The following is a 24955-nucleotide window of genomic DNA, read 5'->3' on the forward strand; positions in this document are numbered from 1 at the left end:
AAATGTAACTGTTAAGGAAGGCTGGTCTACGGGCGTTTCAGTAGCTTCTGTATCTGATATTAATTTATTTAAATTGCTTATTGAATCCATTTCACTCATATTAGGATCCAAAGTGGTATATGATATAAATTAAGACGACTGATCCTTATCAGTGGGACCCTCAAAATGCACAAGAACAAATCAAAGACAAAAGGAATTACAAAACCTGAAACCAATCTGCAACTAAACCTTACTACTATATTTCTTCAAATTCGTTTCACAGGACTTCCTGAAGACCATGAGGGTAGGCACATTTCTCACAATCTTGGGAAGACCATTCCACAGTAATGGGCCCCTGCACAAAGATCCCACTGTGGGTCATGACTGACCTCACTTACTTTCATTAGGGACAGATGGAAAGAACATCTGCAATAATTGGAGTTGCCACGATGAGCTTCATTAATTGAAACCATGAGTTGAGGAGAATTTAGGGCTCTCAGATGTTCTCTGGATTCACAATTGGCCATACTGGCAGGGGCTGATGGGAATTGTAGTCCATGAACATCTGGAGTGCCCTAGGTTCACGACCACTGTACTAGAAGAAAGGTTCAAATATGTGAATCTGTGTCATAAAGTGCTTTAAAAGTAAATCAACACCTTCAATTTAATGTATTGTCGAAGGCTTTCACGGCCGGAATCACTGGGGTGCTGTGTGGTTTCCGGGCTGTATGTGTAAGGAGTCATATAGCATTTTTCCTGGCCGTGTTACTTGCATCCTGTGGCTGGCATGCCACCACAGTCTGATGGCTTAAACGTCAGGAGAGAATGCTGCTAGAACACGGCCATACAGCCCGGAAACCACACAGCATCCCACCTTCAATTTAACTTGGAAATAAACAGTAAACCAGTGCAAAGCCTTCGGGGAGGGCGGTATACAAATGCAATCAATCAATCAATCAATCAATAAAGATATAAAGATAGGTAGTGCTATGTTCAAAGTTCAGAACTCCAGATAATAATCAAGTTGTTGTATACTGGATCAATTGAAGGGCAGCCCCACAAAGAGCATATTCATGGCCTCACTTGACATTGTTGACAGGGTCACAATTTGTCATTTTGTGGTTGGCTCCACCTCCTGCAGTAGCTATTTTGTTGTTGTTCCCACTACCCTGTGTTAGTATTAGGAAGGTGCCCATAGATTAGAAAAGGTTGTGGACCCCAGTCTTTATTCTTTGCCTTGCCCCACCCCAACTGGGTTGGAATGTTTCTTTGCCAGCTGTGCCACAACCAATGCCTTGGACTGGCAAATATCCTGCCCCTGCTGATGTGCTCAACAGTTGTTTGGTGGGGGAGACTGTCTTGCAGGTGACACACACGCACATACACACACACACACTTCTGTGGGGGACCATCATGCTGCTATTGCCATCCCAAGCAGTGACCCACTTTGCCCTGGAACAGTTGCTGCCTTTGGCCCAGTAGGTTGAGCCTCCTCTGGCCTCCACTGCTGCCTCTGTGCCACAATAACCAGATAGCCTTGAAGTAACCATATTGTAGATCATTGTGTCTATGTCAGCCAAATCTAAGAAATGAGAATTTCCATGGGAGGTGAGGCTGAGAAAAAGGCATTTATTGCAAAATTTGTTTTTTTTTTCTGATTGGAGGACTGTATCCAAGAAGTCTCCCAAGCTTTGAATACTCAATTAAAATGAATCAAAGTTCTGATGTTTTATAGCTTGTCAGTCTTAATTGATATCAAATATGATTTGTCTGGATGCAGTCTCAGTTTGTTCTCTCTCCACCACTTAGCCACAGATGCCAGTCAGCGGCATAGAACAGAAGTTGAAGAACTCTAGAATGCAGAAGAGATTGTCGCTTAAGCCATAATATAAGAATGGAGCAAATGTGTTTACATATTAACATGTGTTTACATATGTATTGTATCCCATAATGTGTGTTGTTTTGTTTTGCTGTGACAAAGCTTTTAGACAACCATACTAATAGTTTGTGTGATTGCACTCCTTCTTTGATGGTTTTTAAGAAATTTGGGCAAGATAGAGTCATGTTAAAGCAACAAAGAGGAAAAATGTGGGGGCTATGGACTACAATGAGAGAAAGATGGCACATTAAGAATAACAGAGAAGTTATATTGTAGCTACCAGTCCTGAACTGTGTATTTTGTCTCCTTAGTAGTGGAAATAGGCCATGATGGAAAAATCTGACCCTTTTGTGTGTGTGTTTTTATATGTTTATGTGCTTATGTGTATGTTTATGTGTGTACACACTCTCTCTCTTTTTTTAACAGCTGAAGGTTTTCATGTTTGCCACCTTGGGAACCCGGCATTGGGTGTGAGGATGGCATAAAAAAAATTAAAACAAATAAAGATAAAATAAAATAAATCCCAGACATTATATACTCGATTTCCTTCCTTTGGGTAGAGGGTATTCTGTGATAAATTAAATTACTTTATCTGCTAGTTTCAGGCTTCAAAGTAATTTATTTCCTTTATTAGTAACTTGGGCTGGGGGTGGGTGGGTCAGAAGCTGAGTATAACAGGAAATAGTCCTGATATTATGATTAACTTAAACATAGTAACTGGATTTTTGCTTACAAATGTGGTTAGCTATGTGATCAGACCTACAAATGTGAAAAGGTTAAATGTCTGATGACTGCTTATGTAGGAAGTGACTAATTTTGGTTCCACCAAGCTAAAAAACAACGCTGATCTAAGGAAAAACAAATGCATATAAAGACAAATGGGAAAAGTCTAGAAATTATAACTTGAAACTGTGATTTGTATATAATTAAACCAGTAGTATGGGCAATAGTATTTGTGCCTTTAGTTTGAAACATCAGTTTCTACTGACAGAGTAATTGTATATATCATTATTAAAGTACTAACGTGGCCCATGTTGGATTCCACAGAGTAGATTTGTGACTTTGTATTCCTGTATCAACTCATTAAAGGCTTTATCCAGCTAAAAATAAATGTTCTAGCAAGCATACATGGATATAAATTTGCATTTTGCTGCCTTTGAGTCAGAAGTATTAAATATAATTGATTCAGTAGAGACCATTTTTGTATGATTAATTTAATTATCCAATGAATTAGGGGGAATGATTCGGTATAAAGCTATTTTCTCTTCTCTTATGGTAGCTTTTAACATACCGTATAGTTCACATAGAATAGAAATTCAAATAAATGAATAATTACAATATAACTAGATCTGCCCTGAAACATGCAGGTCCCCTTCCCAGTACTATTTAGTTAACTCTTTAAGGAAGACATCAGCTGCAACAGTTTTCAACTACTATTGCTGTTTAGACATAATGGTAGCACCCCTCTGGGGCAAGGGACATGCTAAATCCAAGAGGAATAGCAGGTATTGGGACACCCCCTCCCCCATGAAGGGTTTGGATATGATCTACACTATGAACATATAATTGTATAATCCACTCCCTAAGGAAAGGACACTACCCTTTGTCACAAGAGAGGCCCCTGAAAGACTGCTAAGTATATTTTACTGTATGTTTTGCATGATGATTTCAGAATTTTTTTTAAAGCAGAGTTTTTTGCACTAAATTCTTTGTTTAGAATGTCTTCAGTGGGCACACAAATTCAGACCCAGACATTTCACAATGCCAGTGTGCACTAGGTTTTTATTTATGCAGACAAGACAATAAGCTATATAAAAACCAGGCTGCTTATTTCATTCATTTATGTTCTGCTCTGTTAAGTATTTTAAGTTGCTTTGGGAATCTTTACCTTGGATGGAAATGTCTTACAAATATAAACACTGTTAATTGGGGTGTGTGTACCTTGACATGGAGCTGTCCTTGCCTTCTCAGTGGCAGCCCCACAATAATAGAACAATCCCCCAGGGAGGCATGTGTAGCTCCTTTATTTTTGAGCTATGATTTTAATTTTTTAATGGATTTTATCATTACTGTAAGCTGCCTTGAGCTCTGTATCGACCTGATTTAGTAGAATAGCGGCTTTAAATATTTTAAATAAATAACCAACCATTATTTATTTAATGGTTGATAGGAAGATAGGGAGGATTTAGAGGTATCAGAACTATGACTAGCCCAAAGTCACCCAGCTGGCGTGTGTTGGAGTGCACAGGCTAATCTGAATTCCCCAGATAAGCCTCCACAGTTTAAGCAGCAGAGCGGGGAATCAAACCCCGTTCCTCCAGATTAGAGTACACCTGCTCCTAACCACTGTGCCACTGTGAATACTCCAGGCCAGTGTAGTGTAGGTCTAGTTATTGACTGCCCTTATACAAGTGAAAGGGTTTTCCACACCTGCAATAGCAGCTACTGGCTCTGGAAGATCAGGATAACGATAATCATGCTTGCTTTCCTTTGCAAGTGTGTGGTTCCCATTACCTTTGCTGACTATTGGCTTGTGCTTCTTTTGCAGAGCAAAGAGTGTTTTGTTTTAGCCTTAGAGTCCAGGGACCTGGGCTGTTGTCTGAGGAGAGATAAGTGTTCAGAAGGCTTAGGGTCCTTCCTGTGGCTAGACCATGTTTCTAGCCAAAGTACAAACTAAATGTGAAAGGCCAGTGGTGAACTATGCATAAGGTGGTTTCATGTGTTCAGTGTGCCACTGTTTGAGTTTGGTTCTGACTCCTGTGATTGCCTCTCAAAGTTCCAAAGGTTTCCTCAACCTCAAAAAAGTTGGCAATCCCTGCTGTATTGTTCCATTTGTGGCCAAGAAAATGGATTTGAAAGCATGTTTCTTGGGCCATCTCCTTGAGAGTTCTGAATTTGTTTGCGGGATTTTGTTTCAAAAATGTGAGGGGTGGGAGCCAAACCAGGAGCTCTTCGATTTACTCAGGTTTGAAGAGTTCACAAACTGGGACAGTAAAACTGGCAGAAACTGTTTCTTTCTTTTTCTTTTTTGCAAGTGATGAACACCACAACAAAATTATAAAGCAGTGGTTCTCAACCTGTGGGTCAGGACCCCTTTGGGGGTCGAACGACCCTTTCACAGGGGTCGTCTAAGACTGTCTGCATTAGTGTTCTCCATCTGTAAAATGGATAAATGTTAGGGTTGGGGGTCACCACAACATGAGGAACTGTATTAAAGGGTCAAGGCATTAGTAAGGTTGATTACCACTGTTATAAAGGATCTTTGTCAGCATACAGACAGCTGAATTCCATACCCAAGGGTTATGTTAACCAAGGAGATCCAGAGTTGTATCATGCATGAGTCGCAATTTATATTTGTTCAAAAGTAGAAGGCCACATCTTCTTTTTCCAGGCTTGTATTTTATACAGTTGATTACATTCGCTGGCCCCTGAGATTAATGCAGAAATGAAGTGGACATTCACATTCTTGTGGCTAACTAAGAAATAATGTCACTAAACTTTTCTTTTTTTCCCCCTCCTAGTGTCTGAGTTACAAGAAGAAGGGATAAATGCTATTAACTTACCACTCAGCCCAATACCTTTTGAACTAGATCCTGAAGATACTATGCTAGGTAACCTTAAAAAATTTTTTTGCCTCAACCTACATTTCTGAAGTAAAATACTATACCAGATGCATTTGTAGTAACATGCATTTCTCTTGTTTTCTTCTAACATTTACTAAAGAGGAAAATGAAGTCCGTCACCGATTGACTCTAACGCCAAGAAACGATCCAAAACTACAGTAGAGCCGATGAGCTTAGCGTGATGGCGAAATACTGCCTTAAAAATCTGGGTAAAGGTTGTCGGGTTTCCAGGCTGTATGGCCGTGTTCCAGTAGCATTTTCTCCTGATGTTTCACCTGCATTTGTGGTTGGCATCTTCAGAGGACCTGATGGTAGTAAAGCAAGTGGAGTATATTTACTTGTGGAATGTCCAAGGTGGGAGAAAGAACCGTTTGCATTGATTAACAAGTGTAAAGGGTGCAATTAGCAAGTGTGATTTGCATGTGTTGAGTGGAATCCACCCATTTTAGCAAATGTAAGTAACAATGAAGTTACATAAGCAATCAGTGAGGGCATCTGCATAGTAGTTGCCTGGCATTTTAATCCATTTGATTACTTCCTGCCTGGAGACATCCTGTGTATGGTTGGTGTTCACTAACCATTGTCTTGATTTTAGTATTTTTAAGCACTGGTAGCAAAATTTTGTTCATTTTCTTGGTTTTTTTCCTTTCTGTTGAAATTGTCCATGTGCTTGTGGATTTCAATGGCTTCTCTGTGTAGTCTGACGTAGTGGTTGTCAGAGTGGTCTAGAATTTCTGTGTTTTCAAATAACATTCTGTGTCCAGCTTGGTTTATTACGTGTTCTGCTGTTGCTGATTTTTCTGGCTGAATTAGTCTGCAGTGCCTTTCATGTTCTTTGATACATGTCTGGGTGCTGCGTTTTGTGTTCCCTATGTAGACTTGTCCACAACTTTACGGTACGTGGTAGACTCCTGCAGAGGTTAGAAGATCACTCTTATCCTTTGCTGAATGTAGCATTTGTTGAATTTTCTTAGTGGGTCTGTAGATTGTTTGGAGGTTATGTTTCTTCATCAGTTTGCCTATGCAATCAGTGATTCCCTTGTTCTATGGTAACAGCACCTTCCTTCTGGGTGGCTGTTTATCTTCATTCCTGTGGTTTGTTCTTGGTCTGCAGCTCTTCTGATGTCTGTAGTAGAGTAACCATTAGCCTGTAGAGCCCAGTTTAGGTGATTCAGTTCACCTTGAAGGAGGTGGGGTTCACAGATTCATTTTGCATGATCTACCAGAGTGTTTATTGTACTCCTTTTTTTGTCCTGGGTGATGACTGGAATTTTTATGTGGATATCTATCAGTGTGTGGGGGTTTTCTGTATACTGTGTGGCCCAATTATTGGTTCAGTTTACAGATGACTAAGACATTGAGAAATTGTAGTTTTCCCTCATTTTCTTTTTCCTTAGTAAATTGGATGTTAGGGTGGATATTGTTAATATGGTCCAGAAACTTGTTTAGTTCTTCTCCATGAACATGTCATCCACGTGTCATCAAATTGTGAACGTGTCATCCACAAAACAAAACCATATAGTGGGCTTTTTGGGTGCTGTTTCCAGAGCTTGTTTTTCAAAGTGTTCCATGTGTGCAAATTTGCTGCCGGCAGGGCTGCAGGACGCAAAAGGAGCAATAACTGTTAAGTCAGCAGAACAGCGCACAGGCATAATTGTTGGGAAGAGGCTTAATCGTGCTGCACTTTGGCATTTCAGTAGTCTAGTCCAGATAAAAGCCACCAAGCGTTTCCAACCAAATTGGAGCAGACCTTTTCTTGCCCAGGAATACCTGGAGTTGCTTCACCAGTCAAAGCTGGTGAAAGGTGCTCATGCCACTGCTTCTATCTGCTTAGGTCTAGTAGTACCCCAAGCTACAAATCTGTTCTTTTAGGTGGGGAAGATATCTCATCTCCTCAGTCTGACTTTCCTCCCACTAAGTAGTACCTCCATTTTAGCTTGTTAACCCTCATCTATCTCAAAACTGCCTCCACAGCCTTCCTGTGATCCACTGGAAGAGCTGTCATTTGCATTTTAGCAGCAGTTCAGCTGAAATCTCCAAATGACCTTTCTCAGTGGCTTCACATAGATGTTAAAAAATAAGGGGGAAAGGATGAAACCTTGCAGGACTCCAGAAGCCCAGAGCAGCAGCCTCCCAACATCACACTCCAAGACCTACTTTCAAGGTAGGGCTAAACTACTTCAAAACAGTGCCTCCAGTCCCAGCCCTGAAAGATGGTTTAGAAGAATTAATTAAGTTGCACTCCCCATGTCCATCTGCCAGCTCAGGTCATCAACCAGAGTGACCAAGGCCATGTCAGTTCTATAACAAATCCTGAAACCACATTGGAATGGATCCAAACAATCTACGTCATTCAGAAATCCTTGAAGTTATCCAGCCAATATGCATTTAATCACTTTGTTCATGAATGATACATTTGAGATTAGTTGTAGTTGTTTAGCTGTTCTGAATACAGAGTAGATTTTTTAAAGAGTTGCACAGGCAAGTCGCAAACTTCCAAAAATCTTGTCCACATCCTCATACTGAACAAGCTGAAAGTTACTCTGCACAACTGGTCAAGTCAGCACCCTGGGACCATTTCCAGAATATTTGTAGACATGTGTGTCCTTCCAAAAGTTAGTGTCCACTGAGGCCATTTATAGTGGACGTTAAAAAGTATCTCTATATAGTATCAATTAAACTTTTGATTCAGCTCACAATTAATTGTGCTTGAGTCCTACTGAGTGCAGTGAGAGTTACGTGCTTTTAACTGTGCTCTGGTTTACAGTCCTTACATTTTAGTCCTTCATCTCTGCAGGTAACTGGTATGTCTCCTAGGTAGCTGCAAACTTTTCTTAAAGTAAGAGTTGCATGCATTGCGTAAGCAAGAGAGTAATTGCATCCTACCTCTAGTATAATGTGGGGATGAATAGTAACTTCCTTGAGGTAAAACTATTTTTTCTTTATGTAATATGCACACAAGGCCTTGTTCTTACATGTTAATCCCTATGATAGGTATATTTCCTATAATTTTTATACTAATTTTGTATCTATAACTTTACTTCATTGCTCACTTGGTGATTTGCTTTCTAAACAATTTATCATTGTTTCCAGTAGCTCATGTGTTTATGCACATATGCAATATTGCTAATGTTTTATCTCTTGCACAGGTATTAATTGACTGGATTAATGATGTGTTGGTAGGAGAACGCATCATTGTGAAAGATCTCGCTGAAGATCTGTATGATGGCCAAGTACTGCAAAAACTCTTTGGTAAGAAACACATATGCACACATCGTTGAAGATGAGGGAAACATTTGTCATCAAGGCATTAATTGTTATTAGTTTGTTTATTTATGAAAATTTGTACCCCATCTCATACCAGCATCTCTATGTGGCTTACAGATATTAAAAATAATTTAAAAACACAAAAAATAGAATAAAACAATTAAAACAGCAATAAAATAGCCCAATTCCATCCCACCCCATTTTCTCCATCCCTTCCAGACCCACAACTGTAGAGGGGATTTCCCGGGAGGCTGTTTTATATTCCATACCACTTCATTCTACTCCTACCTTGTCTAATCTTTACTATTATATATGATGCTAGTAGTGTGGGGAACAGGCTAAAAATATTGCCTGTTCATCCCATACTTAGAGGCTGTTGTTTTTTTCTGTTGTTCCTTCTCTTTTATCCATCAGACATCTCTCAGTAGTGTTGTAGCCCATTTCAACTTCATGGTATGGCAATAACTTAAAATATCAAGTATTACCTGTCCATTTTATATCAACACCTAGTCCACTTTGCTTGTAGACTCCTCATTTTCACAAAAATTCTTGCAACTGTTGCACTCCTGTTTATGCACACTAAGACCTTAAAAGGTTTCTGAAGCTGACTGTTTTGTATCATGATTCATTGTAGAATCACAGAAACAGCTGAAATGAACCCAAGGGTCATCAAGTCCAACTCCCTGCACAATGCAGGAATTGCACAGCTACCTCCCCCACCCATCACCGGCAGTGACCTCTGCTCTGTGTCCAGAGGAATGCAAACAAACAAACTCCAGGATCCCTTTGCTAATCTGGTCTGGAAGAAAATTCCTTCCTGAGCCCAAAGTGGTGATTGATATTACCCAAGACATATTAGAATGAGCCGCAAGAACTGAGCACTGGCTTATCCTTTCCTGCCCTCCCTTTCATGATCTGCCTAAATTCATAGTGTCAGAATGGCTGTATCTGCTTAAAGAAGGAGAATCTACCACCTCCTGAAGAAGACTGTTCCACTGAGGGATGGCTCTGATTATCAGGTCATTCTTTGTAAAATTTATCTGAAAACTGTACTGATTTAATTTCAACCTGTTCTGGTCTGACCTTCTAGGGCAGGGGTCTGCAACCTGTGGCTCTCCAGATGTTCATGAACTACAAATCCCATCAGCCCCTGCCAACATGGCCAATTGTAGTCCATGAACATCTGGAGAGCCACAGGTTGCAGACCCCTGTTCTAGGGCAAACAGAAGATAACTCTGCTCTATCCTCTATATGATAGCCCTTCAGATATTTGAAAATGGCTATTTTATCACCTCTCAATTGTGTCCTCTCTAAGTTAATCATGTCCAGTTTTTCATCATAGGACTTGGTCTCCAGACAGCTCACCATCGCTGGAAACATTCCTGCTTATCATCAACTGTAATGTCCAAAACTGAACACAATACTCCAAGTGTGGTCTAACCAGAGCAAAGTAATATTAGCACTTTGCATGATCTGGATTCTATATTTCTGTTGATACAGCCCAAAATCTCATTTGCCTTTTTGCTATCACATCACACTGCTGACTCATGTTCAGTGTCTATGAAGAACCCTAGATCCCTTTCATGGGTACTACTGTACCGCCACAAGTGTCCCCCATCACATAATTATGCATTTGATTTTTCCAGACTAAATTCAGAACTTTACATTTATCTCCGTTAAAATTTGTGATATTAGTTTTAGCCCAGTTTTCCAACCTGCCAACATAATCCAGAATCTTGATTCTGTTGTATTTGCTACCCCTTACAACTTGATGTCATCTGCAAATGTAATGAATATCCCCTCTTTTCCTTCACCCAAACAATTTATAGAGATGTCAAATAATATAGGACCCAGGGCAGGTATCGGAGACACTCCACTTGTCACTCCTCTCCAAGAGGATGAGGAACAATTAACAAGACTCTTTGGGTGACAGATCACCTAATAGCAGTAGGATCCAAATCACATTTTATCAACTTGTCAACAAGAATATCATGTGAACCTTATCAAAGGGCTTCTTGAAATCAACAGCACTTTCCTGATCCAACAAACTAGTAATTATTTCAAAAAAGGAGATAAGGTTAGTCTGACATGACCTGCTTTTGAGGAACCTGTGCTGACCCTTAGTAATCACAGCCACCTTTTCTAAATGCTCCAGGACTGCCTGCCTGCGGATTTGTTCTAAAACCTTTCTAGGATTAGGCGACAAACTGATGTGTTGGTAGTTATCACTGAAATTATCTGGATAACATTCTCATCTGGAAAGAGCACCCCTTAGATAATTGATAATAACCCTTTAGAAGACTGAAATGCTCCAAGTGATATAACATGTAAGGCTGTGATTCCATCATACTTTACATTCATTTTGGCAAACTAAATAGAACATCTTATTTGATATGTTTGCACTTTCCTGAGGGAATAGGGGTTTGTCCTGGAAAAATGAATGGCTGTACCTAGGCAAAATGAAAAATTGCCAGTAGTTAACCTGAAACTTCGGACTGGTTATCTATAGAAAATCCATTGTGATATGTGGAACAGAATGTCTGCGCATTGCACTTAGTACATGGAATTGAGGTGTAGATGTTGCTTTTTTTCTCCCATTATCACTTTAGAGAAGCTTGAGAGTGAGAAACTCAATGTTGCTGAAGTCACGCAGTCAGAAATAGCTCAGAAACAGAAGCTGCAGACAGTACTTGAAAAGATCAATGAAACTCTTAAACTCCCTCCAAGGAGCATCAAGTGGAATGTTGACTGTGAGTTGTGTATTTTACACTGGAATTTTCACTTACGAATAATATGAAAAGTTATCTTATTGTAGTTTGTAAAATCTTGAATATAAATTAGTTGAAGGAGATTTAGCCAAAGTCTCCCCATGTTTTCTCAGGTTTATGGCCCTGTATACAACTAGAATTATCATTTTGTGTATGCCAAAGTCTAGATAATTGTATAAATGTAACTCCTGAGTAGTTACTGCTGTCATCTATATACACAGTAATATATTGGACTTTTAAAAAGCTGGATGTTTAAGTTTCTGTTGTGTACATAGGTACCTATGTGTACATTCTGAGAATTTTCTCTGTAAATATGGATGATGTGTTTCGGCTACTTCTCCCTATGAGACTTGGAGGAACTATGGATATGAAAACTATGGGCATGGGTTGCTGTGATAAAGAAGTCATTTATTTTCCATTCTCTCTCTGGAGAGCTGAGCACTGTAACCCTGCAAAATGATGTACAGTGACATGCTAAACAGACCAATGAAGTGAATGTTTAGAATTATACTATTAAGTGGTGGCAAAAAAATATATATATAGACTGAGAGACTGAGATTTGCCCAGTTCCGCCTAGGTAACTTCTTGGCTGAGAGGGGTTTGAAGCTCAGGATACTTTGGTCCAAGCCTAATCCTGTAACCCACTGTATTGTACTAGCTCTTAAGGAAAACTGAGGCACTATTTAGTTGAAATGAGTTTGCATGGGAGAGATTTGTGGGAAAAATGGTGTCAACCTGGGCTTCACTTCCTGTTTCAGAAAAGGAACTCTAGGAATTTCAAAAATCTCTTTCTTCCCAAATAAATTTGAAAATTCATAGAGCATTGTGACATCACTTCCTGACTTCCTGTTCCAAAATAGGACGTGATCCCCAGATGTCTCCATCCTCTCCCCAGTGTCTGTAGATTCAATAGTCACACAGGCACTAAAAAGAATTAGAAAAAGTGGAAAGCTCGATGCAAATTATTTCCTTTGAAGCTAGGATCCTGATATTGGATTAAAGATTTTCTACAGTAAGTCTTTTGATACTTTGCAGTCTTGTTAGTGTTAAATAAGCATTGGAAACCTGCTGTGAATAAGCTTACAACAACAAGAATACTTAACAAGTTCATGAGGAATTTTTGAGTCACTCAGTTTAGTAAGTTATTGCTCAAGGGTGCAGGCTAAATGGGCTCATTCGTCTTTCTGGAAACATCATGACACTTAAAAATGAATTAAGTGCATGTTATGAATACAGAAATATCCTTCTGATAGTTCATAAATCAACACTGGAATAGTGAGGGTAACAAAATGGACAGTGTGAATAGACAGCACTTAATATTACTGCATAATAAAATCTACCTCTTGATTCATGCTTATATTTCCATCTTTCCAGCCAATGGAATACAAGCAAGCTGCAAAACCTAACCTGAGGAATATAGTTGATTTTATTGTTTTCATAGCACCAGTTGATTTATGGTAGGAAGGAAAAACAGTTAAAAAGAACATACATAATCTTTCAGCAATCTCTAGTTTGTACACACATCAAAGAAAAACATATCCTACACTGTCAGGGATAGGGAGACTGCATGCAAAAATAAATACTTGTTTTAGTTGTGTAACTCGAGTTCTCAATTTGTTTCAGCTGTCCATGCCAAAAGTCTAGTTGCAATACTGCATCTTTTGGTTGCATTATCACAATATTTCCGTGCTCCAATCAGACTGCCAGATCATGTGTCCATTCAAGTTGTTGTGGTCCAGGTATGAAAGATGAAATCCATTACTCTTTGAAATTTCTGTGCATTTCTTTTTAAATAGAAAAGCTGTGTATCAGAAAAGTATGGGAGAGGGGCATTTGGCCTCAGCACTTGATGGTGCAGCCTATCTGATCTCATCAGATCTCAGAATATATAAGAAAGTCATTGGTAAATACTTGGGTGGGAGACCACCAAGGAAGTCCAGGATAGCTACACAGAGGCAGAGAATGGCAAACCACCACTGAATGTCTCTTTCCTTGAAAACCTACAAGATCGCTATAAGTTGGCTACAACTTGACATCACTTTCTACCACCACCACAGAGGAAACAGTTATTCCCATTCTGTTTCCTCATCTGCTGAGTCTCCTAGGACTCAGTGTTCTGTCTGTTTCTCTCCCGCTCTCCAGGGAAGCTGTTTTCCTTTTCTGTGTCACCCTTCATCTTGCCTATTGATATATTGTCTTCAGTTATTCTGTTTTATTGCCTCCTTTGCTTCATAAAGGCTATTGCTTGCAATGGGCTCAGCTAAAAGGAACAACTGCCTTCCCTGTGACTACTTTTTTCCCCTCATCTGGCAATATAGGAATCCTCTCTGAACCCCCACTTAGGTGAAAAAGCTATCAAATTAATCAATATGTGTTCTGACTGATACTTCTTCACTCAGTCAATGACAGAGGCGTACAGCCTATAGGGACATGGGGTCACCCATGTCCTCAGATGCACTCTTTGGTCAAGTAGCGTCCCACCCATGATGAAACGGCGTGCACTCCAGCAACCAAAAGATGCCACCAAGCCTTGGCCCCCCACCTGGACCGGCCGCCACCTCTGAGGCCCCCCCCCCCGGCCTCTGTGCAAGCTGACTTTTGCACTCCCCAGGCCCTGGGGGTGACAGGAGTTGGCCTGCAGAGAGGCAGGGGCGGGGCTCAGTCAGATGGCCACCCCCAAGCCCTGCCCCAAACCCTGCCCCTGAGTGTGGGGGGGCACTCAGAGGAGATGTTGCCCCCGGATGCTAATTCCCCTCGATACGCTTCTGGTCAATGAAACCATCATTTCCTGATGCCATAATGTGCTAGATGGTGATATTATCACATTTAATATCAAATGCTATTTTAGCTAGGAATGTAAATGTAAAGTTAATGTTGTTAACACTTCTGGTACATCCCCTTCCAATTTTAAATATTCAGTTGTACTTTGTTTTGAGTTGACATCTATTGTTTATTGAATACAAGTTTAATAAACAGTTTTAATCTAGTCTGTTGACAAGTTTACACTCTTCCATAGGTATGTGAAATGTTTGCCAATTGCTCTACACTGAGACTTGTTCCCTAAACTTTTGAACTTTACTCTTTTAATTTTTTAATAAAACTGGTCTTTGCTCATTTTGATTTTTGCTGAATTTTGTATTGTTTGTATCCAATTTTACTACTACTAGTAGTTCACCTCCTCCTCCTCCAGCACCCCACCTATATTTTTGATCCCTTCATGGATTTAGCCACAGAGGCGTAGGTGGGCCAAACTGCACCCGGTGCCCATTCTACATTTTCCGCCCCATGCCCCCCCCACAGGCTGGTGGGAACTGTACTTCCCAGGAGACCTTGAGAGCCCCAAGGTCTCCTGGGAACTGTAGTTCCTCAGGCCGTTTTTACTGAGAACAGGCCTTTTGCAGCCTGAAAAAGTTTTGGAAAAGGAAAGGGACTAAGGTAAGTGTGGGAAGGGGGGTGGGGAGGCACCGCGGGGGGAAGGGGGAGGGGCCTGGGGGCGATTTTTGCACACACACCGCCCCCTTGTAGCTCTGCGACTGTTTAGTCATGTTACTTAGCTGGCCCTGTGCTGTACCCCTTAACTTCAGTACCACTTTCTTCAGCTTCTTGAACTATGCGTGAGTGGAAATATGTTGCTAAGATATAAAGACCAGGAAACTTTTGGTAGATGCTGTTGAAGTCAAATATTTAACTTCCAAGCTGTTAAGATTACATTAAAAATCTAGAATGATTCTGCACTGATTTTAGAGGAAAAGTACCATAAGCCAAACAGTTTGGTTTTATCACATCAGTGCTTTAAATACATGAGAACTGCAAGCTTATCTCTAAACATGAGCACTAACAAAAATGCAACATAAGAATGTGGCACTCAGGAAAAGTGCCTATTTGTAACCACTTAGAATTCCAATTTTGCATTCTTCATTTAAACAGCACTTCCGTAGAGCCGGATTTGCTTGTCCTTTTGAGTAGTCACCAAATAAGAGGTTGAACTACCAGTGGAACTACCTAGTTTGAACAGCACTAGAAATACACAAAAGCTAGTTGCAGCCCTAATTCATGCCCTGATGTCCTCCAAATTGTTCCACATTGCATAGCTTCTGTCCCAGTTATTGTGTCAAGACGGACATGGGCTCTAAGCAGACCATCTTCACATTATTTTTAAAGTATGTTGTATTTCATTTATCATACATCAATTTAAACTTTTTTTTCTGACATGGTTTGCAGATACAAGGCAATAGATTCCATAACCATTATATCATCCTGCTACATTTCATACCAGTCTCATTCCACTGAAGAGGTATTTAGCCAATGTGGACTATTCGGAAGTAGAAACACTGTAATTCAGTCAAAAAACCTTTTATGTCCATGTTTCTTATGAAGTTAGTTACATTTGTGGTTAATGTTCACAATTTGAAATGTATAATTTATTTAGAAAATGTGTATGTTTCCTCTGCAGAGACTGGCGGAGGCACCTAAAATAATACAACAAAACCAAACAAGCCATTAAAAAACAAAACAGGCATTAAACATAGCATGCAACAGACACTGACAGTACAGTATTGCTAAAATACTCCTTCAGGTTAAAAGCAGTCCATGAATCAGTTTTTAAAAAATGGAATCTGCAGATAAATAAATATCTCTTTTCCAGAAACGCGATGGAATCCTCCAGTCCCGACAGATACAAGAGGAAATTACTGGTAACACTGAGTATGTGGTCAGCGTCCCTGTTATATCCTCAAAATTGAACCGTTTGACAGTATTAAATCTTGATCATTGAGTGTCCTAAGAGCTGTACGTAGCTTTGCTGATAAAAGGGCACCAAATATACTTTACTAAAAATTATATGAATTTCCAGTATGTGAAGGGTGTTATATTCAAAAGGATGGAAGGTTCATTTTTGTTTTCATACCGTTAAGAATACTTTTTGCTTCGTTTTAGTACATTTACATTTGAACATTATCTGAGCCCCAAGAATATGAGTAATGTAATCCTTCCTCTGTAACCTTTTTTCATTTTAGAAAAAAATGAAAGCAGGAATCTTTGAATCCTTTTTTTCTTCTTCATTGGACTCAGTTGAGGGAAGTTTTGGTTTTATGAATACTGGTGGTCTAATTGAATGCCATGTACGTGTGTTCTTTGGTTGGTATGAACAGAAAGCCTTATATGATGACTATGTGCATGCTTACGGCAGTTATATACATCAGTTTTTTTCCACACATGAAAAATATATTAAATTACTGTGCAAGTGTACATGCATATAATTTCATTATTTCTTTTTCTGCAGGGCACTGTCAGGACGGCATGGTAAGCCTCGTTGGATTCTAAGCATTTTCCAGAGGTTTCCAAAGTGTACTTCAGTTAATTCTGCTGCAGCCACAGTTTTTTCAAGATGAATTTAATTCAGAGTCACAGTTGTCATTGCTTAACATGCTTACATTAGTGCTACAGTACTGTCTATGAACCAAAGAAAAATTTGCCCATCTCATTTTTTCTTATATATAGAGTCCAACATATAAAACTTTCTATGCCTATCTTGAATTGCTTAATCTCTGTACAATTACAACTGCCCTATCCTATTAAATAAAGTGAAAGATTCTGTGAAGTGTACTCTAAAGCTAATGAAAGGCACAATGTCCTGCAGTTTTTCTTTTTTGCTCCAGAATAACATATGTGAGGGAAGTAGTTGGCAAAATATATACTCTGTTCAACATAAAGAACCAAGTGCAGTCTTGCATTCTTAGATGGAAGTGAAATCAGCATGTTTATGCTATACAAAATAGTCCCCAGTATGTATGAACCTTTTAGAATAGTTGTTAAGAGCCATCTTAATAAAAGACAGAAATCTGTGATCTTTAAACATGGACCTTTGTTAGCAAAGCATATATTAGTTAAAACTAGTTTAGACGAAACTTGTGGTTTTCAAACCTAAGCTTCCCTTTCCCACTGAAAAAATGATCAACAAAGCAGAACTAGGCTTTTTGAACACTGCAGGGAGTGCTTTGAAAGGTGAGAAGCAAGGGGGGGATGGGAAAATGAGATTTTCCCCTCCACCAGCCCTTGTCTGCACACCGCCTGAGTGTGAAGAAGAGAATCCTGTATAGGTGGTTTAATGGTTGCCTGGAGTGTCTTATAAAACGGGCACTAGGCCCCCATCAAGCATTGCTCTACAAAGTTGGTCCAGAAGGAAGTGCTTGTATATTAATTCAGTCGCCCTTGTATCTTTATATTGAACAGACTATAGACAAATTTAATTGTCAAAAGACACCTAATAGTTAAGATGGAGACCCTTGTATGAAATTGCCACTTCTTGTACAGACTTAGTTCAGTTATATTGGATTTTTATTTATTATAGTATTACTAATTTTATTTATTACTTTTATTTAAAAATATGTATTCCCGCCTTATACCAAGTCTCTAGGAGGCATACACAGTAAAAGAACATAATAAAAGATCATAAAACTATGACAAGTAAAAGTGGTGAAAACCATATAAAATTAACCTGAAGCCCCAATTGAGGATCTGCTTCGCCCCTGGCATCGGTAGCCGCCCCGGTGACGCCTGGTGGAGGCTGGCTAAAACTGAGCACACATTCTTCACCGATTCTTCCCCTAAAACCCATGGCTGGCTTATATCCTCCAATGGGAAGCTATTCCAGTGTCTAGGGCCAATCAGAGAGATAACCCTCCCATGTGCCCTGACACTTGAGTGTGGGTGAGGTACCACTAAGAGCCCTTCCTTCTGTAGCCTCAGTGCCAATGCAGGTACATACAGGTAGGCAGGACCCAAACCATTTAGAGCTTTATGTTTCAATGTCAACATCTTGAATTGGGCTTGAGAGTAAATTGAGAACCAGTGTAGTTCCTTAAGGACTGCTGTGATGTGCATCTAGCCAGATGCACTGGCTATCAGCCTAGCTGCTGCATGCTGCACAAGCTCCAGCTTCCAGACTGTTTTTAGAGCAGCCTCACATTGAGTGCATTATAGTAGTCCTGACAAGAGGTTACCAGAGCATGTAATACTGTGGTCATGTCCCCTTTGTCGAAAAACGGGTGGAGCTTGCAAACCAGATGGAACTTCCATCACCTGAACCTCAAAAGAAAGCAATGAATCCAAGTGCATCCCCAGATCTCGTACCCTGTCCTTTTTGGGAAATACAACCTCATCCAGAACCAGGTGCCCCATGTTCTTGCAAATTTGGGAGCCTGGAATTCAAAGAACCTCTGTCTTGTCTGGAGTCACCTCAGTTTGTTGATCCTCATCCAGCCCATAATTGCTTCAAGGAAGTGGTCCCGCATGTGGAACGCCTTTCCTGACTTTGATGAAATGGAGAGATAGAGCTGGGTGTTATCTGCATATTGATACTTGACTTTAAATCCCTTGATGACCTCATCCAGCAGCTTCATGTAGATGTTGTATAGCATAGGGGCTCTGGGGAACCCCACAAGAGAACTCCCAAGACTGCAAGCACGAGACCCTCAATACTATGTTCTAGAACTGACCCCAAAGGTAGGAGGATAACCACTGTATCAGTGCCCCACAACCCCAATCCCCGGAGCTGGTTCAGCAAAATACCATGGTCTATCAAAAGCTGCTGAGAGATCAAGGAGAATCAACGTGATAGTATTCCCCCATCTCTCTCCTGATACAGGTCACCCATCAGAGCGACCATGACCATTTCTGTGCCACAGCCATGCCTGAAACCAGATTGACTTGGGTCTAGGACAACTATAAACCATAGTTGTTTGCTATATACAAATTCTTCAAAATCTGAATCACAATCCCTGCAGTGCACATCAGTAAAAGTTCACTGTTCATGGCCACATTGTAGTGGTAGGGAATAAATGCTGCAGTGCACAACTGAAACAATCACCACATATTTCATCAACTTGACAGATTATCTTCATGGCAGAATGATGGGAGTGTCTCCCTGTTTATTCTGCTAGATCTCTGTGTGCAATGTCTTCAATGGTTCCACTCTTGATTCCAGAAGGTGGCCTGGGGGTCTGCTGTGCGGCCCAATGGCCTTTATGTGGTAGTGTCCCTCAGGGCTCCATCTTGCTTCCCATGCTGTTTAACATCTACGTGAAGCTGCTGGGAGAGTTCACTGAGATTTGCAGTAAGGTGCCACCAATATGGGGATGACACCTAACTCTACTTCTCCTTAGCAGTTGCATCAAGTGGGTTTGGGAACATCCTGGAGATGGTAATAGATGGGAGCCAGGAAACTGAAGCTGACAAGATGGAGGTGCTGCTGTTGAATTACTAAGCTGCTTGGGGATCGAAGAGTCAGCCTGGCTGGGAGGCCGGGGCTGTATTCCCCTGAAGGCACTGGTTTGTAGTTTGGAGGATATTACTAGATCCTGGCCTACAGTTGAAGACTTTGATCTCCTCTGTGGCATGTAATGTTTGTATCAGCTTTAGCTGATTTGCAGCTATGACTTTTTCTCCAAAAAAGCATGATCTGGCTACAGTGAGCCACGTTCTGATTATATTCCAGTTACATTACTGTGATGCTCTTTACCATGAAATTGCCTTTGAACACGAGCTAGAAACTTCATTTAAAAAGCCTGGTTGTTGTCAGGAGCAGAATGCAGAGCTTATATCATGCAAGTGCTGAAAAACCTGCACAGGCTGCCCATCTGTTCCTGTGCACAATTCAAAGTTCTGGTTGTTATCTTTAAAGCCATAAATGGCTTGGGGCCAGGGTACTTGAAGGATCGCCTCCTCTCATATTGTCCAGCTTGACAGTTATGATCTCTTTCACAGTCGCTGTTCTTTTTGCCCGTACCTTCAGATGAGGTGAACAGCAACCAAGTCAAGGATTTTTCAGTAGTGGCACCTTCGATATAGAATGCCCTTCCCCTTGAGGTTCCACCAGGCACCTGTGTGCTTTTAGGTGCTAGGCTAAAACATATGTGTTCATTCAGGCTTTTAATTAAGAGTGTGATTTTTAAACACTATTTCATTATGGAAACTTATTTTAAGCTGTCTCTGATCTGTTTTTATGTTCTATGTTGTTATACTGGGCTTTCCTCCCACCCAGTGCTGGATTTTAATTAATATCTTTTAATGTTTTCATTTTATTATTTTTATTTTGTAAGCTGCCTTGGGCAGGTTTCTGGAGGGCAGCATAAAGGTTTCTGAATTTATAAAATGTGCTATGAACAATATCAGCATCCTAGGACTGTTTTTAGTACTTAACACGTTTTTATCCCATTTGTTTCAGAACGGGATGCATTTGATACCCTATTTGATCATGCTCCAGACAAACTCAATGTTGTAAAAAAGGTTGGACTGACTTTCTGTTTTTTTTAAATTATATTACTATAACAGTAATGATTTGGGTTTTTTAACGGTAGTATCTATTTCATGGCTCTATCATTAGTTTAATGTTTGTAATATGTTTGACAGGATTTTCCTTTGCTGTAAGGTAACAAATATGTCCTTTAAAAAAAAGGTAAAATGTTGCTCTTAATTTTCAGACCCTCATAACTTTTGTGAATAAGCACCTGAACAAGTTGAATTTGGAAGTTACAGAGCTAGAAACCCAGGTAAGACCACGTAGTTTTGTTTTGTAAAGGAGAGCAGTGTCTTGTCATCTTCCATCTTTTCCAGTCTATTCCTGATTTTTCTGTTTCGGACCATTCTGGGTGAGATTGGAATGTATCAAGGTATTCCCAGGTTGATTTTTTTTTACTAAGCACATTTGGTAAGTACATGTAACATACATGTTTTTGATAATTGTTAACTGTAGATAGTGATAAGCATGTTTTAGTTCAAGCAACCTTGCTTACCTTGAGGAAGTCACGTAGTAGTAGTAGTAGTAGTAGTAGTAGTAGTAGTAGTAGTAGTAGTAGTAGTAGTATGTTTGATTAACCAGAATGCAAGCTAGCTGAAGCGGTTTCAGGCACTGAGTTGATATGCTAGAAACGGGGGCGGGGGGAACCCTCTGTTTTATCTCTTGGTCTCTGCATGTATATGCAAGTTCATGTGTTTCCTTTTTTATTTATTTTTTTGAAATTGCTTTCAAGTAAAAAAAAGATTGCAAAGTAACAATAAATTCCATGTCTCATACCATTCAGAGTAGAGGATTGAAAGTTATACAATTTTACAAATTTGTACTTGTTACATATTATTATATAGTTTAATACACATATTTGAACAAAAAGGAAGAAAAAATATAGCTATTTTATAATCCTACTAAACTAACTATGGCCGTTTCTGCACGGCCAGGAGGCACCCCCAAGCCGGCAGGAGTTCTGCCGGCCTGGGGGCGGGAGCCTGCTCGCACGCAAGCGTGCGAGCAGGCGAAGGGGAGGGCGGCAGGCGGCTCCGCACGGAGCCGCCTCTGCGCCCTCCCCCGCTTCACGGTGTCCTCGTCGCTAGCAGCGCGTCAGAGTCTCGCTTGACGCTGCCCTCTGACCCCTGGAGGCCGGAGGACAGTGTATGCGGGGGCTGCGACGCCTCGCAGGCTTAATGCAGGGAGGACACCGTGGGAGGGGCTGAGCCAGGAGAAAGCGCCGCTCGGGCGGCGCTGTTCGCACTGCGCCAAGCAGGGGAAGATGCTCCCTCCCCAACAACAACCCTTGACTTGGGGGGAGGGAAGCGCATTCAGGTCGCCGCTAAGCTGGCAAGCAGCAGCTGGCCTGTGCGAACGGCGGCCTGGGGGCGCCTTTTTTGGCGCCCCCAGGCCGTCATTAATGGGCCGTGCAGAAACGGCCTATTATAACTAAAAGAGACATGTTCTAAATGTTTCTAACCCTCCCTACCCTACCCTCCCAACCCTACCCTTAAAACCCTTTTAATAATAATGGACTTCCCCTACAAAATTTCCTTTCAAAGCAACTTGAATGAATTTTATTAATTAAAAGAAGATAAACAAATAAAGTAAAAGGGAAAAAGGGAATTAAAAAAGCACAATGAACCAGAAAAGAAAGCCCAGGGCAAAACCTGAATTTTCAGCACACACACACACATGCATGCACGCACGCAGACACACACCCCGATGGGCCCAGGGCAAAACTCTTTACTTACCCGAATAGAGACGGCCACGGCATCGGCATCAGCTCATGTTGAAGTCAAGATAGGAGAGGAGGAGCATGTGGCCGAAGCTGGTGCCGGGGATCGGGTTGTGCACCGGAAAAAACCCTAAACTCAGGATCTCAGGTTCAATCCAGGCATTATTCTTCTTACCTCAGCTTTGGACACATTTATTTGCACTTTGCTGCAGAATTACACTACTGTTAACAGATTATTTGTTTGTTTATTTACTCACTTCATCCATACTCTACCTTTCTCTCCAATGAGGAGCCAGAGTAGCTTATATAGCTCTCTTCTCCTAACCTTTTATTCACAACAACCCTGTGAGGTAGTTGAGGCTGAGTGTGTGTGACTGGCCTGAGGTCACCCAACACGTTTTTATGGCAGAGTGGGATTCAAACCTGGGTCTCCCAGATCATACTGCAGCACTTTAACCACTACACCTCATTGACTGTCAACACAGTATTGTTTATTTGTTCATTCATAATTTCATTTCAGCACAGAACAATGATTTTGAGAGCCTATGCTAAGGCAATTATCCTATGTTAAAGTTTGCAGATGGAGTGTACCTGGTTCTCCTGATGGGTCTTCTTGAAGGTTATTTTGTGCCTCTCCACAGCTTTTTCTTGACTCCTGATAGTTTTGAACAAAAGGTAATTTTGTAATTGGAGTTTATATTGCTATTCTTAATCCACATAGCAGAAATACATTGTGTATAACAAGCTATAAGGACACTTAGGGAAGAGAAATTCCACCACCTTATTGGCCCTGGTTTGCCTCTAGCTCTATTTCTTCTCTCCCATGTTCTTCCCTCCTTTCTACTGTCTCCTGTCTCCAACTTGCTTTCCTCTCTCTAATATCCCCATTTAGTTTTATTTATTTATTTATTTATTTATTTATTTATTTATTTATTTATTTATTTATGGGATTTTTATACCGCCCAACCCCCGAAGGGCTCTGTGATTTTACTTCTTGTGATACCATTTGGTGGCACCACTATTTCAATATCAACTTGGTTTCCCACAATAACTCAAGATGCCATACAACTCTTCTCCCCTCCCTTTCCCCACCTTCAGACTTTTAACTTCTCATTGTTCTTCTACTCTAATTTTTTTTAATATACTGACTTTTTCTATAAGCCTTGCATTTCTTGTGGAATTCTAAATGGTGAATATGGCTAGCCCTATTTTGCAAATGTTGTGTTCTTGTATATATAATTATTATGTATGAGAAGATGTTGTTCTGAGGTTCCCCCCACCCCCAAATCTCAACAGAAATTTCCTTGAGAAGCTTAAACTATGTCCATAATTAAAGCACTGAGCTATGTAAGAAAGTGTGGCAGTATGGGTAGGTTTGAGTGAGTGTCATTCCTCACCGATAGCCAGTGTAGTATCCTCTCAGTTTCTTGGATCATCAGAGTTTACAGCCTTGCTATCAGATATGATTTACTTAGTGATTATGGTAACTCACTGTCAGACTGAGTTCCTAGTATGTAAACCTGTAATATTACTAATCTAACTTGTGACTAATAGATGAGTGATAAAGAAATTCAAACTATTTTATGTTAACAAATTATTATTCTTGTTTACCTGTTTTGAAAACTATCCATAATTATAAAGAATCCAGTTATGATAAATTCCAGCTAAAATATATCTTGATTCTGTATGGAGAATACTGTACTTCTATAAGTTTATCTGTATAAGACACAATTGTAGGATTAGCAGTTAACTTAAATTTTCCTACTGTAATTCCATTAATAAGGGAGAAAACTCACTTGTCTGTTAAAATAAATATGATCCTTAACACCACTACTTAATTTATGTGATGTAGTTGTATGTTCTTTAGCTTTATAAATCATTTTTTTCCTGTTTATACAAATTAGATATTTCTGTGCAAAATAATCTTGGCTAATAATGAGCCTCACAATAGGTTTTATATAGTAGTATTAAAAAGTCAGTGATCAATTTCTCTTAAATAAATCACTAGGTCCTTAATGTGTCCTTTGCATTTGAGCTAATGCAAGATGGAGGATTGGAAAAACCCAAACCAAGGCCAGAAGGTATCGTGTTGAACTTCTTGTAATGCATCTTTCTTGTAAGAGAACTACTGTGGGTCATAACACTGACTTTCTTATTTTGTTTGTTTATAATTTTTTAAAAGGTGAAGGATGAGGGAGATCAAATGGAAGAAAAGGTGAAGAGGGCTAGAGAGAATCAGAAAAATGATTGTGTAGAGAAAACAGTTAAAACTGGGACTCATATTGCAAGTTACTGTTGCTCAGATTCAAATAGTGGGGCTGGGGGAGGACACCTGAGCTAGAAGACTTTCCTCATGTACTTACATATGTGCTGTCAAGCTGCAATTGATTTATAACTCCAGCAAGGGCAAGTGAGAAGCAAATA

General features: G+C 40.2%; 1 protein-coding gene across 1 annotated transcript in view; it reads left to right on the plus strand.

Moving 5' to 3' along the window:
* Window positions 1-24955, plus strand: part of PARVA (parvin alpha) — an 83884-nt gene that overhangs the window by 51827 nt on the left and 7102 nt on the right. Inside the window, exons 2-12 of the mRNA XM_048484027.1 lie at window positions 5380-5469; window positions 5582-5596; window positions 8575-8733; window positions 11358-11498; window positions 13140-13255; window positions 16162-16220; window positions 16798-16817; window positions 20740-20801; window positions 20996-21064; window positions 23105-23206; window positions 24540-24612. Of these exons, the coding sequence (XP_048339984.1) occupies window positions 5380-5469; window positions 5582-5596; window positions 8575-8733; window positions 11358-11498; window positions 13140-13255; window positions 16162-16220; window positions 16798-16817; window positions 20740-20801; window positions 20996-21064; window positions 23105-23206; window positions 24540-24612 (906 nt within the window). The remainder of the gene's footprint in view (window positions 1-5379; window positions 5470-5581; window positions 5597-8574; window positions 8734-11357; window positions 11499-13139; window positions 13256-16161; window positions 16221-16797; window positions 16818-20739; window positions 20802-20995; window positions 21065-23104; window positions 23207-24539; window positions 24613-24955) is intronic.

This window comes from Sphaerodactylus townsendi, linkage group LG02 (assembly GCF_021028975.2).
Source record: "Sphaerodactylus townsendi isolate TG3544 linkage group LG02, MPM_Stown_v2.3, whole genome shotgun sequence".
Taxonomy (NCBI): Eukaryota; Metazoa; Chordata; class Lepidosauria; order Squamata; family Sphaerodactylidae; genus Sphaerodactylus; species Sphaerodactylus townsendi.